We start from the raw sequence: 17,892 nt of genomic DNA, 5'->3' as shown, positions 1-17,892 counted from the left end.
CAGCTCTCAGACACAAAACCAGTAAAAATAGTTCACAAGAACAACATGCAACATTTAGAACCATCCCATGAGCTCTGTTTTTACCTAAAATATATTTAAATAAATTTCTATGTCTTGATTAAAACATTTTAAGGATTTATTAGTCCTCAAAATATACTTTAAGGGACAGTGAATGGCCACAGTTCTTCTTTCTGAATTACTGCGTTTTTTTTTTTTTTTTTTTTTTTTTTTTTTAATGGGTTTGGCCTTTGTATTTTCCAGGTAAGAAGTATGTCTCTGTCGTTTCAAGATGTATAAAACTCAGGTGATGAGGGTCTCTGTCATTTTGACTTAATCCAACTTTAAACTCGACCTTTACCCAGCGAACAGGTGTGTGCTATGCCTGTAATTTACCAGAGTAAGCAACCAGGCAGAAAAGCGGCTGGCCCGGCCAGCTAATGCAGCCCAGAGCTCAGTGCCTGGAAAGTGGCTCTCATCCACCATGATGAATACACTATTATCTCCCAGTAGCAATTTACAGAGAACGAATGGGGGAGAGGGGACAGGACACTGTATTCCTCCAGCTTTCTGGATTCTGTTTTCACACTCGCTCTGCAAGAAGCTATTATGAATTCCTTTCTCAGATACTCTGCTGCTCACATTCCCATCCAGCGAACGATACAGATATGAAAACAGCCCTGACAGTATTTCCACTAGGCAATGCGAATCACTTCACACAGATAAATTAAATAAACCTTCAGGAGGAAAGTGACAAATGAGGACAGCGCGGATTTCTTCACATGCGGCACGGAAACTCCCATGTGTCTCCTGCACTCGTCTCTGGGGAGCAGACTTATCTAATTAAAAACCTTGCCAAGTATCCATTTACTAGACGCGAGGAAGTGCTGATGGGGCCCGTAAGGCATTGCAGCACGAAGTAGCCGCCAGCATCCGTGCAAGGTCCACAGGGACGGATAGTGACAGTGTGCAGGTAAGCCTGACCCTCAGTGGGGCTTCAGAATGAGGTACCATTTCTAAAGCTACCCACATAAAACACTGTAAGCTAACCAAGAAAATGGAGAAGGTGTAAGCATTATTTCTATTATTTCCCCCAGTAGAGTAAATATTTTTGAGAGTTTTTCATGAAACTTAAGTTTTTTTTTTTGTTTTTTGTTTTTTTTTTTTTTTAGAAGTTAAAATTAGAAACACTTGTGTGGATTTGAGAACTCAGCTCAGAACTACTGAGAAGTGCGCCTTGTTAGCTGTGTGCTTCCTGAGTAACACCAGCCTTGGGTCAAAAACTCACCCATCTGCTCCACGATCTCTGGAGGGAATACCCGAGAAGCAAATGCTCGCCGGAAAATATCAGAAAACTCCTTATCCAGACCGCCGATCCCCATTTTCTCAAAATTCCAGTCTGGATTGATGATCGACTGGCGATTTTCCTTGGTTTTAGCTTTGCCTGTGTCAAACAAACACAAATTTGTGAAACAAACACAGGGTTCAGTATAAAAAGGGTAGATGCCCCCGGACCTCCTCAGTGAACTGAACACGGCTGTTACGTAAAGTGGAGGCCACGCATGGCTGATCTCTCTAGAGAGAAGGATAAGGCTGACTTACCTATTTTGTCTGCCCTCCATTCATGGTCAGTAACGAACTTGCAAAACCAACTAAACTCATGCTAGTCTGGTCTATCTGTGATCAGTCCACTGAACTCCATTTCAGTAACCTTTAATCCAACCAAATGAACTTAGCTGATGAAAGGAAACGGCTCACATATCTGATGTAAATTCCCCTAGCTCCGGGAAAGCCGCTGAGGGCGAGCACTCGCTCACAGTGCCTGCTAAGTGTACAGAAGACCTATGTACTCACCTAGAACAGTCAATCAGCCTAACATGTGTGCAATGAGTTTGACGTCTTGTCACATGTAACACAAAAATCTAAAAACATTCTGAAGGCTTTAATGACTGCGAAAGTTACAAAGTCTCTCATAAAGATACAAATTGTTTCACTTAAATGTGAGAGCGCCACCTAAAGTAGCTCAAGAGAACCACGCCTATTCCAGACATAAGGAACAAGGTACCCTAGCACACTGCAAACAAAGGGGGTAGCATAGATTTTATAAAGTTGAGGAAGAAAATATCACACTAAAAAAATCTGTAGATAATAATTTTCTGGTTAGAGTTTTGCAGAGGTAAGATTTCCTTTAGCCTTTAGAAGGGGATCAAAAATATTTTACTTATACTCTACCACCCTCTTGTGGTCAAACCTACTGCATGCCAAATTACCGCAATTTCATTTTCCAACAAAAATCACATTTCATAAGTTACTTGAAATCACCTACACAGTCCAAAAGTTACAGAATTGCCTTGAGATAAGACATTTTAACAAAAATTATACAAACAGAAAATACAAGTAAATCACATCATAAATATCCAGTAATTGGAAATTACAGTAACTCCTTCATAAAAATGGTATATATGTGGGTATTAAGATCATTTATATTTGAGAGCCTTGAAACACGGTAAGTGAAAAAAATCAAATTAAGGGTTACTGATGGGGATTGGGGAATTAAGGAGCTTGTGGCCAGACTCACACGGTGGAAGGAAAGAACTGGCTCTTGAAAGCGTCCTCTGGCCTCCATAGGTGTACCATGTCACATGTGCTCAAACACATATACCCATACATAATAATCACATAAGGTAAATTATAAAATAATATAAGAATAAAGTCAAATTTAGAATGCGAGTTGCATTTCAGTGAGCGTTTAGCCATAGAGGCATGATGGCATATGCCTTCAGTCCTGGCATGCCGAGCACTCAGAACAGAAGGTTTACAAGTCCAGCGCATGTCTGGGCCAGCAGATGGCTCAGCAGTTAAGACCATACACTGCTCTAGCAGGGACCTGAGCTCGGTTCCCAGCTCTCATGCTGAACCACTCATAACCACCTGCGACTCCAGTTCCAGGGGATCTGATGCCATCCTCTGGCCCCTATAGACCACACATACATACATACACACACACACACACACACACACACACACACACACACACACACACAAAGTAAAAGAGAAATAGCAATAGAGAGACTGGTAAATTACTGATTAAAAAAAAAAAACAGCAACAACAACCCACATTTAAACGAAGTTAAGTAACTTGGGACACAACTATGCACCCAATGAGAAACTTCACTGTTCTATTGGGACAGACACAAACATAATTATGTCAACCATAAATTCAAGTTAGCACATCATTATTTAAATGAGTTGCTATTCTCAGAGATTAAACTGTATCATTTTAGCATATCAAAGTAAGGCCAGTAAACAAGAGCCAAATCCACTGGGAGGAGTTTAAGCACACACTCATCTCAGTCACTAAAGAACAAGAATGGTGTTTCATGGAACACAGCAATTAGCCGGGGGGCTAGCAGTGCTGAAGGTCACAAAAGCTAAATCTGAGAAGGTGTCAGAGGTGGGAAGACGCTCACAGAACAACTCTATGGAGTGCGGAAAGACCCCAAAGGAAACCCTGTAACAGAGAGAGGCCCCATAAGGGAAAACCTGGTGAAATCCCAGAAAGACAGCGCTCTGGGGGGCAGCAACGAATCCATGTGAACTTGTCAGCTTTGGTAACTGTATTCTAAGATGCTGATACCAGGAGAAACTGGGGAAAGACTACAGGGATTCTCTGAGCTACTTTTACAAATCTTTGTGAGCCTAAAATTATCTCAGAATTTCAAACTACAAAATTTTATTGTTTTTTTAAATCACTTTTGATATGGCTATGAGAAAAGGAAATTAAAATATGCCTGTGCATTTCACATTCTGTTTGTTGGACCGAGTGCTCCAGGCGAAGGCTTTGGACCCTGCATCAGCATATCTGACAGCAGATGCCCCAAGTCTGGAAAAACCTTCAGGGAGGGGTCCCTCCTCTTTCCCACGAGTCACATGTAATATCAGAGACATCTCAGCTTCATTTGCAGTTCCCTAAAACTGTGACTTACCAATAAGACTGAGTGATGAATTTTCTGCTTTTTCAAATGCAACTTGACTGTTTCCAACAACCAGTCCTACTTCAATCTGTACAGAAAGATGATAATTAGTGAGCTATAGACATCTCAAAGCAAGGTTAGACACGTGGGGGAAAGGAAGTCTTTCCGTGCAAAGCAAATCGTTCAGCCCAGTCATCTAAGTTACATTTGCTTTCTTGAGGCTGCTTTCCACAACTCCTACATGGTAATGTCCGTATCTTTACAGTTATGTTCTCCTTGATTATAACAAATATCTGTATTCAACTAAGATTAGAAGTACAAATGATGGGAGCTAGAGAGGAGGCTCGGTGGTTAAGAACATTGGCTAATCTTCCAGAGGTCCTGAGTCCAGTTCCCAGCACCCACATGATGGCTCACAACCATCTATAATGGGATCTGATGCCCCTACAGGCATTCAGGTGTACATACAGAGCATTCATATAAATAAATAAATCTTTTTTAAAAACTGCAAATTACAAGTGGATCTGCAGCTAGGTATGCTTTAATTTCTATTTCAGTAGCAATGATAGCTATACCCAACAGCGAGGCCTTAGCACAGAGGTTCTCAACCTGGGGGTCGCATACCAGATATTTATATTATGATTCATAACAGCAGCAAAATGACAGTTATGAAGTAGTAACAAAATAATGCTATAGTTGGGGGTCACCACAACACGAGGAACTGTACTCAAGGGGCAGCATTAGGAAGGCTGAGAGCCACTGGGCTAGTACTCGGAGGGAAGAATGCACACTATAACAAGCTTGTGCACAGGAGAATGCCCGGAACCCACCAGGCTGCTCAAGTCCCATCAGAAAGAGTGCCTAGAAAAGACTAGGGATAAAGCCTACCTTCTGCCTTTTGCCTGACGCAGGCTCTCCCTTCAGGATGCTAGGGTCCATGGCTTCAATGTCCTTCACCAGTAACCCAAAAAGCTTATCATTGAAGCTAAAGACAAGCTGGGAAGAGAAGAAGTAATGGGAGGAAAGTTACCTCATGCCAGGATGGGCTTCTTGCCACAACACCAAGGTTTTCCAAAGGCAAAAAAAAAACAGTTTTCTTTTGAATACCCCTCGGTCACAGCACTCATGACCCAAATGATAGGAAAAGGAAACTCATGTGCATTAGTTTGATAGGAGGTGACATAGTCAACACTTAAACACTTGGGAAACTACTAGTAAGAAAGCTGAGATCCAGCCGGGCAATGGAGGCGCACGCCTCTACTCCCAGTACTTGGGAAGGAGAGGCAGGTCGATCTCTGTGAGTTCGAGGTCAGCCTGGTCTACAAGAGCTAGTTCCAGGACAGCCAGGGCTACACAGAAAAACTCAAAACAACAACAATAACAACAACAACCAGGCCAGCATCAATCCAGAAACAGGTTAAGCACCATGGCTGAGGCCCAGTAAATGATAGTGCCAAATAAGTTAGCCTTTCCTATAACTAATACAAAATGCTTGCCACACAAGTGTGGGCAGCTTTGAAAGCTCACTCACTCATTTACCAATACTTATAGGTACCTGCTAGAGGCCAAGCCTCTCCTGCGTGCTGAGGTGACTCTGCCATGACAACTACTGCAAGGAACAGTGACTTAAGTGGGGTCAGATAGGTTTTTTTTTCTCTGCTTTCTCAAGGATTTTCTTTCATGGTGTATTGGGTTTTAAATTATTATAAATATCACATAATTTCTTAGGATGGTATCTTAAGATAACAAAGCTAAAATCAAAGGTTAAAATTCACAATCAGAATACAATTATACTCAAAATATCTAGGAATCCAGAAGAAACATAGCACATCCAAAACCAAAACAAAACAAACAAAATAGCCCACAGCAATGGGCAGTAGTCAACAACCAGACAGCTAGGTAGCATCCAGGAGCCTTCTAGACCACCTACAAATTCCAGCAGCTTGAGCGCGGCAGCGGGTTTCTTCCGTCTGTGGGCATGGTTCTCGCCTGTTTCAACTAGAAAGTTCTACAGCAGCAGGAGCAGTGTCTACTCCATTCCCTGCTGATCTGCCATGCCAAAAATAGTAACCGGAACATACTTTGTGCTATTAATTATTTATTACACCCTTTCTATGTCCCTGCTTGTGCATCTATGGGCACAGAATTCATCTTCTCTGAACCTAAAATTTCTCCTTTGGGAGGAAGTCAGACAAGAAAAATCTACGGTTCATTCTAATTCTAATGCTTTCTTCTTTTGGGGTTTTTGGTTTGTTTATTTGCATTTTGTTTCTTTCTTTTCTTTTTTCTTTTTTGAGACAGGGTCTCACTATGTAGCTCTGGCTGTTTTGTAACTTTCTGTAGATCAGGCTGGCTTCGAACTCAGAGCTCCTCTTGCCTCTGTCTCCTGAGTGCTGGAATTAAAGGTGTATGACACTATGCCCAGTTAATTATAATGTTTTCATTAAAAATATATATTGTATTTTGTTCCTGTACATCAGTTTGATACCATAATACATGAATATATGAATATTTTAAACCACTATCCTTCCATATTTATCATTCACCCCACTAGCTCTTGCCTTCTGCCCCCCCTCCTCCTCAGCTGTTTTCTGAGACAGAGACCTCAGGGCAGTCTAGGTCCATCAGCAGCCATGGCAGTACTGACAACCAGCAATCCCAGGCGCTTTGCTCCCAGGATCCCGCTATTTACTTTTGAGGACCCAAAGAGCTTATGTTTATATGGAATGTGTCTGCCGAGATTAGATTACCATACTAGAGATTAGAAGAAAAGAAAACTATGTATCCATTTAAAATAAAATCACTTTCTAAAACAAACAAAAAAAAAAAAACTGCAAGGGCAAAAAGTGCTGCTGTCCCACTTTTGCAAATCCCTCTCCTGTCTGGCTTACTGGAGACAGCCGGATGCATCCGTCTGCTCTGGCAGCCAGGGCACTGCGCTAACACACACAGATCGTTGCAGAACTGCACCAAACTCATGCAGCAGAGGAAAAGAAAGATGGCAAACAACCACAGTACGTTACAGAAGTCATTTCGACTTCCTAGGTCCTCTGAAAAGGACTCGCCTGCACGGGTCTCCCAGCAACATGTGAGGACCGTTGCTGCGGAGCTGCGGTGTGGGAAAGAGCAGCAGAATAACTGAGACAGACACGAAGGCAGGTGTGGTGCTTCACGCCTGTTAGCTCAGCGTCTGCGTGGGTGAAGCTGTTGGGCTGGGTTTAGGGTCAGCCTGGGCTACATAGGAAGAACCCTGTTTTCAAAAGACAAAATCACAAATAAGACTAACAGTGAGGGCAAAAGGGCTATAATTATTTACCTGCACAAACAATGTATGAATTCATATTATTTTTATTTTTTTGAGACAGGGTCTTGTGGAACCCTGCTGGTCTCAAATTTGCTGCGTAACTGACAATGACCTTGATCTCCTGATCCTCCTGCCTCTACTGTCCAAGTGCTGGGGTTACAGACCTAACCCATCATGCCTGGCTTTAGGTGGTGCTAGGGCTAGTGATAGAACCCAGGGCTTCCTGCATGGGAAGCCCTCTCCATCCGAGCACACTTATGGCTAAAAGAATGTTTTTCCTAGATTAACCATCTGCTGTTAACTGAAGCATAAAACAGCAACACCGGTGTTCTCAGTGAGGGGCTAAGCTGCGGGTCTCTGTGATGAATTTGTTAGTATACGTACAAAGCTTTCTTAAAAATCTTGGGGAGTGCCGGGCGGTGGTGGCGCACGCCTTTAATTCCAGCACTCGGGAGGCAGAGGCAGGCGGATCTCTGTGAGTTCGAGACCAGCCTGGTCTACAAGAGCTAATTCCAGGACAGGCTCCAAAGCCACAGAGAAACCCTGTCTCGAAAAACCAAACCAAAAAAAAAAAAAAAAAATCTTGGGGAGTCCAGCCTCCACCAGAAGTTCCAACCTACTATGCGTGTGCAGGTCCATGTGTGTACAGGCATGCGTGCACATATGTGTGCAGGTCCACGTGTGTGCAGGCATGCGTGCACGTATGTGTGGAGGCCAGAGAGCAACTCCAAGCACTGCTCTCCATCTTGCTTTTTTTGAGCCAGGGTCTCTCACTGAACCTGGAGCTCACTGATCAGGCTAGGCAGCTGGTGGGGGGGGCCTCTAGGGATGCTCTGTCTCTCCCTCCCTGGGGATGGGATTAGGAACAAGTATGGTCATCCCACCACTCCCAGCTTTTTGCCTGGATGCTAAGGGTCAAACTCAGGCCTTCAGCCTTGTTTAGCAGGCCCTGTACTGACTGAGCAATCTCCCCAGCCCTAAGTGCTGCTCTTCTACAGAAACATGCTAGTGACACACGAAGATACCCAGAAACAAATCTCAGGTTCCACAGCAAGAAAAGAAAAATATCTCTGTGTTGTGCCTATATATGACATCTTAACACAATCTAAAATCTAAAGGATTTTTTCAATTTACGTGTATATGCATGTGTGCCATAGGCAGGTACCCTTGGACACCGGAAGACAGCAGGGGATCTGGATCTGGAGGTGGTTGTCAGTTGTCTGAAATGGGTGCTGGGAACTAAACTTGGTTTCCTGCAGAAGAGCAGCAGTGCTCTGAAGTGCTGGGCCATTTCTCTGGCTTCCTAAAGCTGAGTGAAGATTTTTCTCTCTCTCTGTTCTTGTTTTTGTTTTTCAAGACAGGGTTTCTCTGTGTAACAGTCCTAGCTGTCCTGTGATGGAGGAGAGTTATCTGTCTATGTTTCTTTCATTGGTTAATTAATAAAGAAAACTGCCTTGGCCCTTTAAGAACAGAAAATTAGGTAGGTGGAGTAGACAGAACAGAATTGTGGGAACAAGGAAGTAGAGTTAGGGGGAGACGCTTCAGGCGGTCGCGTGGTGAGGCTCCATGCTGCTGCTCTCCGAGATGGATGCAGGTTAAGATCTCTCCTGGTAAGCCACAACTCGTGGTGCTACCCAAATTACTAAATATGGGTTAAAGGAAGATGTGAGAGTTAACCAATAAGAGGCTGAAACTATGGGCCAGGCAGTGTTTTAAAAGAATACAGTTTCCGTGTAATTATTTCGGGTGTAAAGCTAGCCGGCGGCCGGGTGGCGGAAAGCTAGCCGGTTGCTGGGAACTGGGCGGCGGGAACGCAGCCCGCCGCTTCCCACTACAGTCCTGGAATTCACTCTGAGAACCAGGCTGGCCTTGAACTTACTGAGATCCGCCTGCCTCTGCCTGAGGTGCTGGGGTTGAAAGCATGAGCCACCACCGCCTGGCATGAAGTCTTTGCTAAACAGACTCCTATTGGTTCAGTAAACTCTCTCCTCAGTTTCCATGGGACTTTTCCTATGAAAACTAAGCTCCTCTTAGTTCTTCCAAAGCAGAATTCTGGCCATCGGCGAGCATTCAGATGCCTGTGAAGTGTCTACCTGCTGTCCCACTGAGAAGGCCTGGTTGTTGAACTGCTGGATGAATTCTGCTGCCATCTTGTCAGTGTCATAGGGGTTGGAGTCGATGTTCTTCTTCTGCAGAAAGTCAATCTCGATGGTCATCGTGCCAATGCACTGCTTGGCTTTGTCAAACGAGTACAAGGCGACTAGGAGAAAAAGGAACATTCTTTAAGAACCACGGGAACACCAGAAACTTGGGTTTCTAGTACAAAGAATTCAACATGAAGGAATATAGCGGTACTTGACCAAAAGAGAACTTTTACGTCGGCTTCACTGGAGGAACACGCTTGCACAGACCTAAAAATCAATAGCCAGAGATTGCCTTACTCACCTGAGTTAAGAAGAAAATATTAAACGATACTCTCCCTCACCTTTGACCCCTCATCCCGCCATGACAAAGAAAAAAAAATCACATCTCTCTTCACAGTTCCTGCACCCCCCTCCTCCTCATTTAACAGAGGACAAAGCGACGAGATGGGTGGCCCCCGGGGAGTTGGCGCAGCATGTGGTTACCGAAGATGATTTTTGTTTGATCTAAGAACGTGCTACCATATGGGGGGAGGGTGGCGGTTTTAAGAAACGATGTTTCCCAGGGGTTATTTCCTGTGAGGTAAGGGGTAAGTTACACTCCTTTGTAACACTGCAAGTGTGTTTACGGAACACCCACCAGATCTGGGAGCTGCAGCCATATGCCTACAATCCACAAGACTAGCACATAGAAAGCTCTGAGTAAGAAAACTCCTGCTTATGCCTAGGGATAATTTTAAGATGGCTTTTAGGCTATAATGTCATGAAATTAAATATTAAAGCACTACATATAATTTTATATTATATAATAACTATTCAGCCCCAAATGCTTAGCTATAGGACACAAAGTTTATATATCATATTGTACAGATAAGTAGAACCGGGACTTAAAAGTATGTATCTCAACGATACATAATTGTAAAGAAGCATTTTCAGAGAAAACAAGGCTGATTTTTAAATCAGCTTGAGCATATGTGCCAGTTTCTAAACAAACGTTTAAAGCAAAAGGTATTACACTATAGCGTCTGATATTGGAAGCACTCGGAAAAGCAGAAAGCTACCCAAGAAAGCCCAAAGAAACTTTTGCATTTGACTTTCCCCAATAGGTCAACTTGTTCATGCCCAGTAAGAGCCCAGCCCTGCTCTTCAGTGAGGCTAAGGCATGTGTACTTCTTTCTCGTGTTCCCTGAAAGCCCCCAAGAACACAATGGAAGTGCTTTCAATCAGTTGCCTCTGAAGTTGACTTGGCTTCAGTCCTCTACAATATACCTGCCCATGCCTTGCCTAATGCCCTGAGTCTGCAGGTCTCTAGGCCCTAGAGCTGTGCAGTGTGTAACATGGGTTAGCCATGCTCATTCACTAATCTGTTTGTGGAATTTATGCTTGGTAGAGTAACTATACAATATAATTAAACAGAATATGAAATTTTGACATTCTACTGTGAGAGCCAAAGTTACATTTTAAGTTTTAATGACCATGCAATGAATTATATATTTTCCTTCCGAAGCCCCTGCCATACTTGGTGCTGGGCCATGGACCTAGTCAAAGCCCATCTACCTGGACAATATTTAATTAAAGATTGCTTCAAATTTGGCTATAAACTGTGTCTTATTCTTGGCTGGTGGGATTAACGTTTTCTGGAGGCCCCAGTGAGATTCTGACCATCCACCCAAATTCTAAAGCTAGACCTTCACTCTGGACTCCAGGGTTGAGGGGCTGCTTCAGGAGGCATATGGCATGTGCCTTGAGACTGTCCAATGCTCCAAGGTTGCCTTCAATTAGTGGACTACCGGAGTCCACTTCCACGCTGTGAAATGAAGCAAGCATCTATGGAGGCCTCCTGGTGAGTCATAGACTGGTTCTGTTTTGTGGGATTCCTTATCTGGATGCGGAGGGGATTTGACAGGACCCCAATATTCTCCCCTCCAGGGCATATAGTGAGATGTCACCCACCCATCTGCTTATGGATGGAAAGTTTTGTTTCCCAAAGAAAGTTTCGTTTGTCTTGTTGGAAAGCTTTGTCTATTTCTCAAGAAAGTTTTATATGCTTGTTTGGTTGGTTGGTATTTTTTTTTTTTTCGAGACAGGGTTTCTCTGTAGCTTTGGAGCCTATCCTGGAACTAGCTCTTGTAGACCAGGCTGGCCTCGAACTTACAGAGATCCACCTGCCTCTGCCTCCCGAGTGCTGGGATTAAAGGCGTGCGCCACCACTGCCCGGCAGTTTGAAAGTTTTGTCTCTGCGTTTTCTGATGTATCCATAAGTTCCATTGCATTGGTTGTCTTGTTGGAAAGTTCTGTCTGTTTTTTATGAGAGCCATGTCTCCCTGTTTTGTTAAAACGTTTTGTCTGTGTTTTCTAGTGTCTGTAGGTTTTCTGTTGCAAGCAGGAGCTGAGACAGAAATGGGTTGGATGTTTCTGCTGTCTCTGCTGCCAACAGCAGTCAGTCACCACCACTGCCACTGCTGCATTTATGGCCCGGGATTCAGATTTTGTCTCTGGTCACTGGATTCCTTCAAAATTAAGAAAGATCAGATTTGACTCGGGGAGATCTCCTGAGGATGTTTGCTGCAGACATGAGAGAGGAAGTCAGGAAAGACTACAGACAGGTGACATGTATGCTGATCTGCATGGTGACAGCTCTGAGACTGGATGAGACATAAATCTTCTTGGTCTCACAGTCCTCGTAACAGTTTGGTTATGCAGTCCAAACAGACTTATAAAGTTGACAAATGTATTTTACCTGCTCAAACATAAAACAAATCATCTTTAGCTGACTTGTGCACACCGTACACTCCATACTTGCGTTAATACAAATATGTATGCTACCTTTAAAAGTTTGTGTGTTTTCAGAACAAAAGGACTGGACATGAATAAAGAGAAGGAAATTAGCCCAGGTGATCCAGCCTCAGAATGCCTCAGTTACAGTTTCCTTAAAAATCTGTATGGACAACAACTTCAAAGCTGCTAGCTGAGATGTCCAGCCTCACAGATTATTCCAGCCAGGACTCCAGATAAGCACTGCTTTCCCACCACACAGAGACAAAACAACAAGAAAAATACAGCTAGCTCTCCTAGGACTTGACCATTATCCCAATTGTCTAAGGGTACCCTAGGGATGTCATCACCCCCAGACAATAGGAAGCAGTCTAGAAAACAGAATGCCCACATTCCCAAGAGGTGGAACAGATGGTTTCTGGTCATTCGGTGGATGTTTGACATTGTTTAGGGGGCCGGTTGCAAGTTATTATTGGTCATGGTCAGGGAGTAAACTAAGCAAAGGAGCTTAGATTCAGGGATCTTTTTCCAAAAGGGGGAAAGATATTAGGAAGGGGTGATAGAATAAAAGGGTAGATTATTGAATTTACGTTTAAACTAAAGAAAAACTATAGTCTCAAATATTTCACATTGGTATAGACTTTTGTAAATTGATACAAATTTATGGTTATTTTTCTAATACTGCATATATGTTTCTACTCTTGTTTAAGATATTGTATCTATGCAGTTCATTTAAAAATATAAGGTATAATTAAGAAATACAGGTGAGAAGTTAGTCATCTATAATAACAGAACTTGTAGCCATGTTAGATATGTTTTCAAACCTAGGTTTGTTTAGCTCAGATATACTTAATAGACAATGGTACTCAAACTTGTCCGAGATCTGATGGGTATGGCATTTAAAATAGAAAAAGGTTACTATGACAGACAGAGACTCCCAGATCCTAGGAGTGACCTTGAAGTCTCCAGAGAAGATGATGGGGTAGGGCTGTCACGACGTCTCCACCTGGATCGTGGTAACACTAAACATGGGAAAGACTTCCCCAGTGCAATCCCTGCCACCGGGACCTGGCCCAAACTGTGGACAAGCAGGACACCGAAGAGCTGACTGCCCCACTTCGCCCACACAAAGTAAGGTCAGTTCCCCAGGAAAGTCTCTCACTTTCTGGGCCTGGCGACTGAAGACTGAGGCTGTCGTGGTGCCTCTGCTCCCAGTGCCACGGAGACCACAGGAGCCTGGGATGGCTGTCTCGGTAAAGAGCTAGTCTCTCTCATTTTAATGATACATAGAACATTTGGATTATACTTGATGCTATAATTTATCCTTCTCAGGTCTCTGACTGCATTGATGGCAAGGTTAACTATAGCTTTGTCAGCTCAGCAGCAGCAGGCAACCAGGTTCTTCCCCAAAGCTACAGCCACCTTGTTAGTTTATATCATATATAAAAATAAAGTCTTGCTTTTTCTAGAAATACTAGAAAATCTAGAAATCTCCTGTAGAGAAAAGGTAGACAGGTTTGCCTTGCTCACAGACTTCATATTAAAAGATATACAAGTTTCTGATGTAACTTTCCACTAAAGGAACATGATTTACAATGACTGTTCTCAGTAATAACTGCTTAGGTCTCTGGTAGATGATTAATGGAAAGAGAAAATGCTAAAGCCCATGAAAGTACTGAGGTCCAAGGTATACGAAGGTCTGAGGATGTATAAGCTTAAATAAGTTTTGAGGGTCTCAGAAAGTGATTTAAAGTGTAGAAGAGCAAGTTGTACAGGTATAAGTAAATGATTTAAGGTATGTGAAAATGGGAACTATTTCATATTTCTTTCCACTTCTATGCTGTGTTTACACTAAGATTTCAAAAGTCCAGAGTTTTACCATTGATCAATGGAGTTCTGATAAGCTGGTAAAGCAATGACTACTTACTGTTTGGTCACAAGCTCAAGATTTAAAATTTCCTTTGGTTGTCTTCTAAATATAGACTTAAAGGTGCTTCTCATCCAGCCAAAGATATTTCTGTCTAATCTATATATAGCTCTCTGGACAGAGGGGGAAATGTTCATGCTTTTTTAGCCTAAATCTACAGCTATTATAACTAGGACTCAAAGTTATGAATTTACTCCTGCTGTTTTACAGATACCTATTACCTGCTTTTTCTACAATGTGCATGTCAGTACAGATTGATAATGCTAATATATCTAAAACCTTCATGTCTTTTTGTAAACTAAAAGTATTCATGTAAGCTTCAGAGAATCGAAGGAGTCATAAGACTTGGCTCTACTTCTCACAGGTCAAATAATAAATAGGACTCCAGATAAGTATAGCCTAATTTTTCCCACCTGTCTATTTTTTCTCCTGATCATAGAACTTCTCCCATTCCCCAATTACTAGAACTATGGGCCTGAAAGTTCCAAATGTAAGATTTTCCTTTAAGTTCCTAAGTTTTATTTTTTGCCCCTAGTCTATCTCTGTTTCAGCAGATTTACACTTGACTGACAGACATATTCAAGCATCAGCTTCTGACTACAACATGCCTCAAATGACTGCAAGCTCTGGACTTGCTGAAAGCTGATGTGGACCAATTCAGCCAATGTGAATGCTCCCTGTCTTTTCAGCTGGGCCAGCAAATCAGATGCCTGAATTCCCTCTTTGCTTTTGACTACCATTCTAGCCTTCCTGGACCCTGACAACAACATCCTAGTTCCAGCAGGAAATAGTTACAGAAGAGAGAACATCACCCCTTGTCCCCCAGCAGGCTGGAATGTTAGATCAAAAGGAAAATCCCTGGCATATGGGACAAAATAGCTACATATAGTACCTACTGGCATACCAAGAAAGGTACCTGTTAAAACCAAATAGATCCAGATCTATCAACAGGTAGATTCATTAGCTGAAATAGTTCCATAGCACGATAGGGCACTCAACCTGATCTATGTAAAACAGAGAGGTTATTATATAGCTATAAGATAAAATTGTTGTTTCTATATAAACTACTCAGGGATCATTAGAAAGAATCTGGCTGTACTCAAAAAAATCATTGAAAAAAAGGGGGGAGATCTAAGATGAAGTAAATAAGGGGGCCCATTCTCATTCCAGGTTCCTTCTAGATAGAAGTGACTCTGATGACAGCCATCACAGAACCTTTGGCTCGTCTCCTTCTGCTAATTGCATTGGCTCTTGCATCACTGATGCCTTAACTAAATGATAATTCCGGTCTGGGTACCATTAAGATGTTTATTAGATCCCAATGTAAACAGGTACTCATCACAGAGTCAAGGATTTGTCTCAGAATACAACTGAAGGGAAGGATGTTGGAGCCAAAGTTAGATTTTAAGTTTTAATTACTATTCCATAGAGATCTATGAGACAAAAACGCCTCTGATCTGAAAGTCCTTTGCCCAAGGACAGATAGTTTCTGAAATGCTAGAGGTTATTGTTTATGGGCAATAATAAGCCATATGTTTTCACTCCCCTAAACAATTTTGCTTAGTCCATCTGCACAGGATATGCTTGATCCCATGTGTGTGGGATGTCCGTAGGCAGGGTATAATGTCAGGATATATGTTTGTCCATGACTGGGCCTGATGGGAAATGTAATGAGTTATGGGTTTTCCTTCTTAAGCCCCTGTCATACTTGATTCTGGGCCATTTCCTGGGAACCTGGGTATGAACATGGCCAGAGTCCATCTACCTGGCCAGTATTCAATTAAGTTTGTTTCAAATTTAGCTTTAAACTGTGGTAGTGGTCTTATTCTTGATTGATGGGATTAACACTATAATTGAAGTTATAAAATAGTGGGAAACTCTTTTAGTTTGCTCTTTAAAAAGAAAACATCACCTAGGCAAGAACAAAAAATAGAGAAGATTATGGATAAAATCCATACAAAATCTAACAGAGGAACTGGAGTTATGGCTCAGAAGCTACGAGCACTTACTGCTCTTCCAGAGGACCTAGGTTCAACTCCTAGCATCCATGCAGTGGCTCACAACCATCTGTGACTCCAGTTTCCAGGGGTCTGATGCTCTCTTCTGGCCCTTACAAGTACCAGTCCCACACATGACACACAAACATGCATGCAAATAAAACATCCACATACATAAAATAAACAAACAAAATGATAACATTTTAAAATCTAAAAGTATTTAAACATGGTCTCCCACATGTTTCAAAAGGTCCAAGTTCTCCTTCCATTTCAAAGAAACCCATATAGAAATCATGACTGACATTTACACACAAAAGAAATACAGTACTCTAGTCCACAGACCAAAGCTTCAGGAAAAGGCCTTTAACCAGCCTTGCAATTGACTAGCTTCCAGCCCCAATCACACCAAATACTTGTCTCTACAGTGCTCATAAGACAGGTGATAAAGGGGCTGCAGTGGGCTAGGTGGCTAAGCAATAGGCTTTGAATTCAATTCCCAACACCCATATCAGGTGACCCACACTCTTAACTCTAACTCCAGGGGGTCTAGTGATCTGGCCACTGGCACTTTCTCTTACCTGTACATACCCACACACTGACAGACACACATACACATGATTAAACATAAAAAAATCTTTAAGTAATTTTTTGGATCTTTTTCCAAGAATATGGGGTAGAAAGAATGAAAGGGACAGAGGATATGGAGATACAGTGCAAAAGAACATCTGGGCCAGCAAGGTAGTTCAGGGGCAAAAGCACTCACTGCTAGGCCTGGCAACTTGAGTTCAATCCTTAAAACCCACATGGCAGGAGAAAAAAAACTGAATCTCACTGGTTCTCCTCTGATTTCCAATGTACACCATGACACACACCTATACAAATATTAAATAAATAAATGTTTATTTATTAAAGGTCCTTGAACCTTTTATCATGGAAGAAGGAAGGGTTCACAGGATCCCAACCTGTAGTCCTGAAAGGACTACAGACAGCTGATGAGAGCTGGGGGAAGGGGTATCATTTTCATCAGTTGATAGTCATGGATAAGTTGTCCCTGCTCCAGTAACTAACCCCCAACCATGCTAATGCAAACACCCCTAAACAAACTCAGGTGGTCTCTCTCTCTCTCTCTCTCTCTCTCTCTCTCTCTCTCTCTCTCTCTCTCTCTCTCTCTCTCACACACACACACACACACACACACACACACACACACACACACCCCAGAACGAAAGTAAAAGAGTTGCTGGGGAGAATGGTTTCTGTGAAGAGAGGGAAGAATGAGAATAAAAGGAATAACAGGGGAGCAAGAATGGCTAAACTTCATCCTTCATCATATACCTTAGGAAACAGCCAAAGAAAAAAAAATAAACTCTTTAAGATTTTATTATGGAGCTGGATATTTGGATATTTGGCTCAGAGAGTAAGAGCACTGGCTGCTCTTCTAAAGGCCCTGAGTTCAATTCCCAGCAGCCATGTGGTGGCTCACAACCATTTATAATGATATCAGGTGTCCTTTTCTGGCATTCACGCAGAACACTATACATAATAAATAAATAAATCTTTAAAAAATTCTATTATGTGTATCTTAAGAGCTGCTGGGGAGAACTATTTCAAAGAAGAAAGGGAAGGGAGATGAGAGATGATAACGGGAGGGCAAGAATGACTAAAATTATGTATCTATAAAACTGTCAAAAAAGAAAAATTAACTCTAAGACTTATTGTATTATGTGTATAGTACATCTGTGCATGTCTGTCTGCATATGTGTATGTACGTGTGCAT

General features: G+C 42.3%; 1 protein-coding gene across 1 annotated transcript in view; it reads right to left on the bottom strand.

Annotated features, from left to right (window-relative positions):
- The window catches only part of Nsf (N-ethylmaleimide sensitive factor, vesicle fusing ATPase), a 146,461-nt gene that overhangs the window by 91,631 nt on the left and 36,938 nt on the right, over positions 1–17,892 (bottom strand). The window contains exons 5-8 of the mRNA XM_038327691.1: positions 9,369–9,535; positions 4,860–4,967; positions 3,984–4,059; positions 1,286–1,441 (exon numbers count right to left, since the gene is read on the bottom strand). Of these exons, the coding sequence (XP_038183619.1) occupies positions 1,286–1,441; positions 3,984–4,059; positions 4,860–4,967; positions 9,369–9,535 (507 nt within the window). The remainder of the gene's footprint in view (positions 1–1,285; positions 1,442–3,983; positions 4,060–4,859; positions 4,968–9,368; positions 9,536–17,892) is intronic.

The sequence above is a fragment of the Arvicola amphibius genome, chromosome 4 (genome assembly GCF_903992535.2).
Source record: "Arvicola amphibius chromosome 4, mArvAmp1.2, whole genome shotgun sequence".
Classification (NCBI taxonomy): domain Eukaryota; kingdom Metazoa; phylum Chordata; class Mammalia; order Rodentia; family Cricetidae; genus Arvicola; species Arvicola amphibius.
Note: the sequence above shows the minus strand (reverse complement) of the source record. Positions and strands in the feature narration are given on the sequence as shown.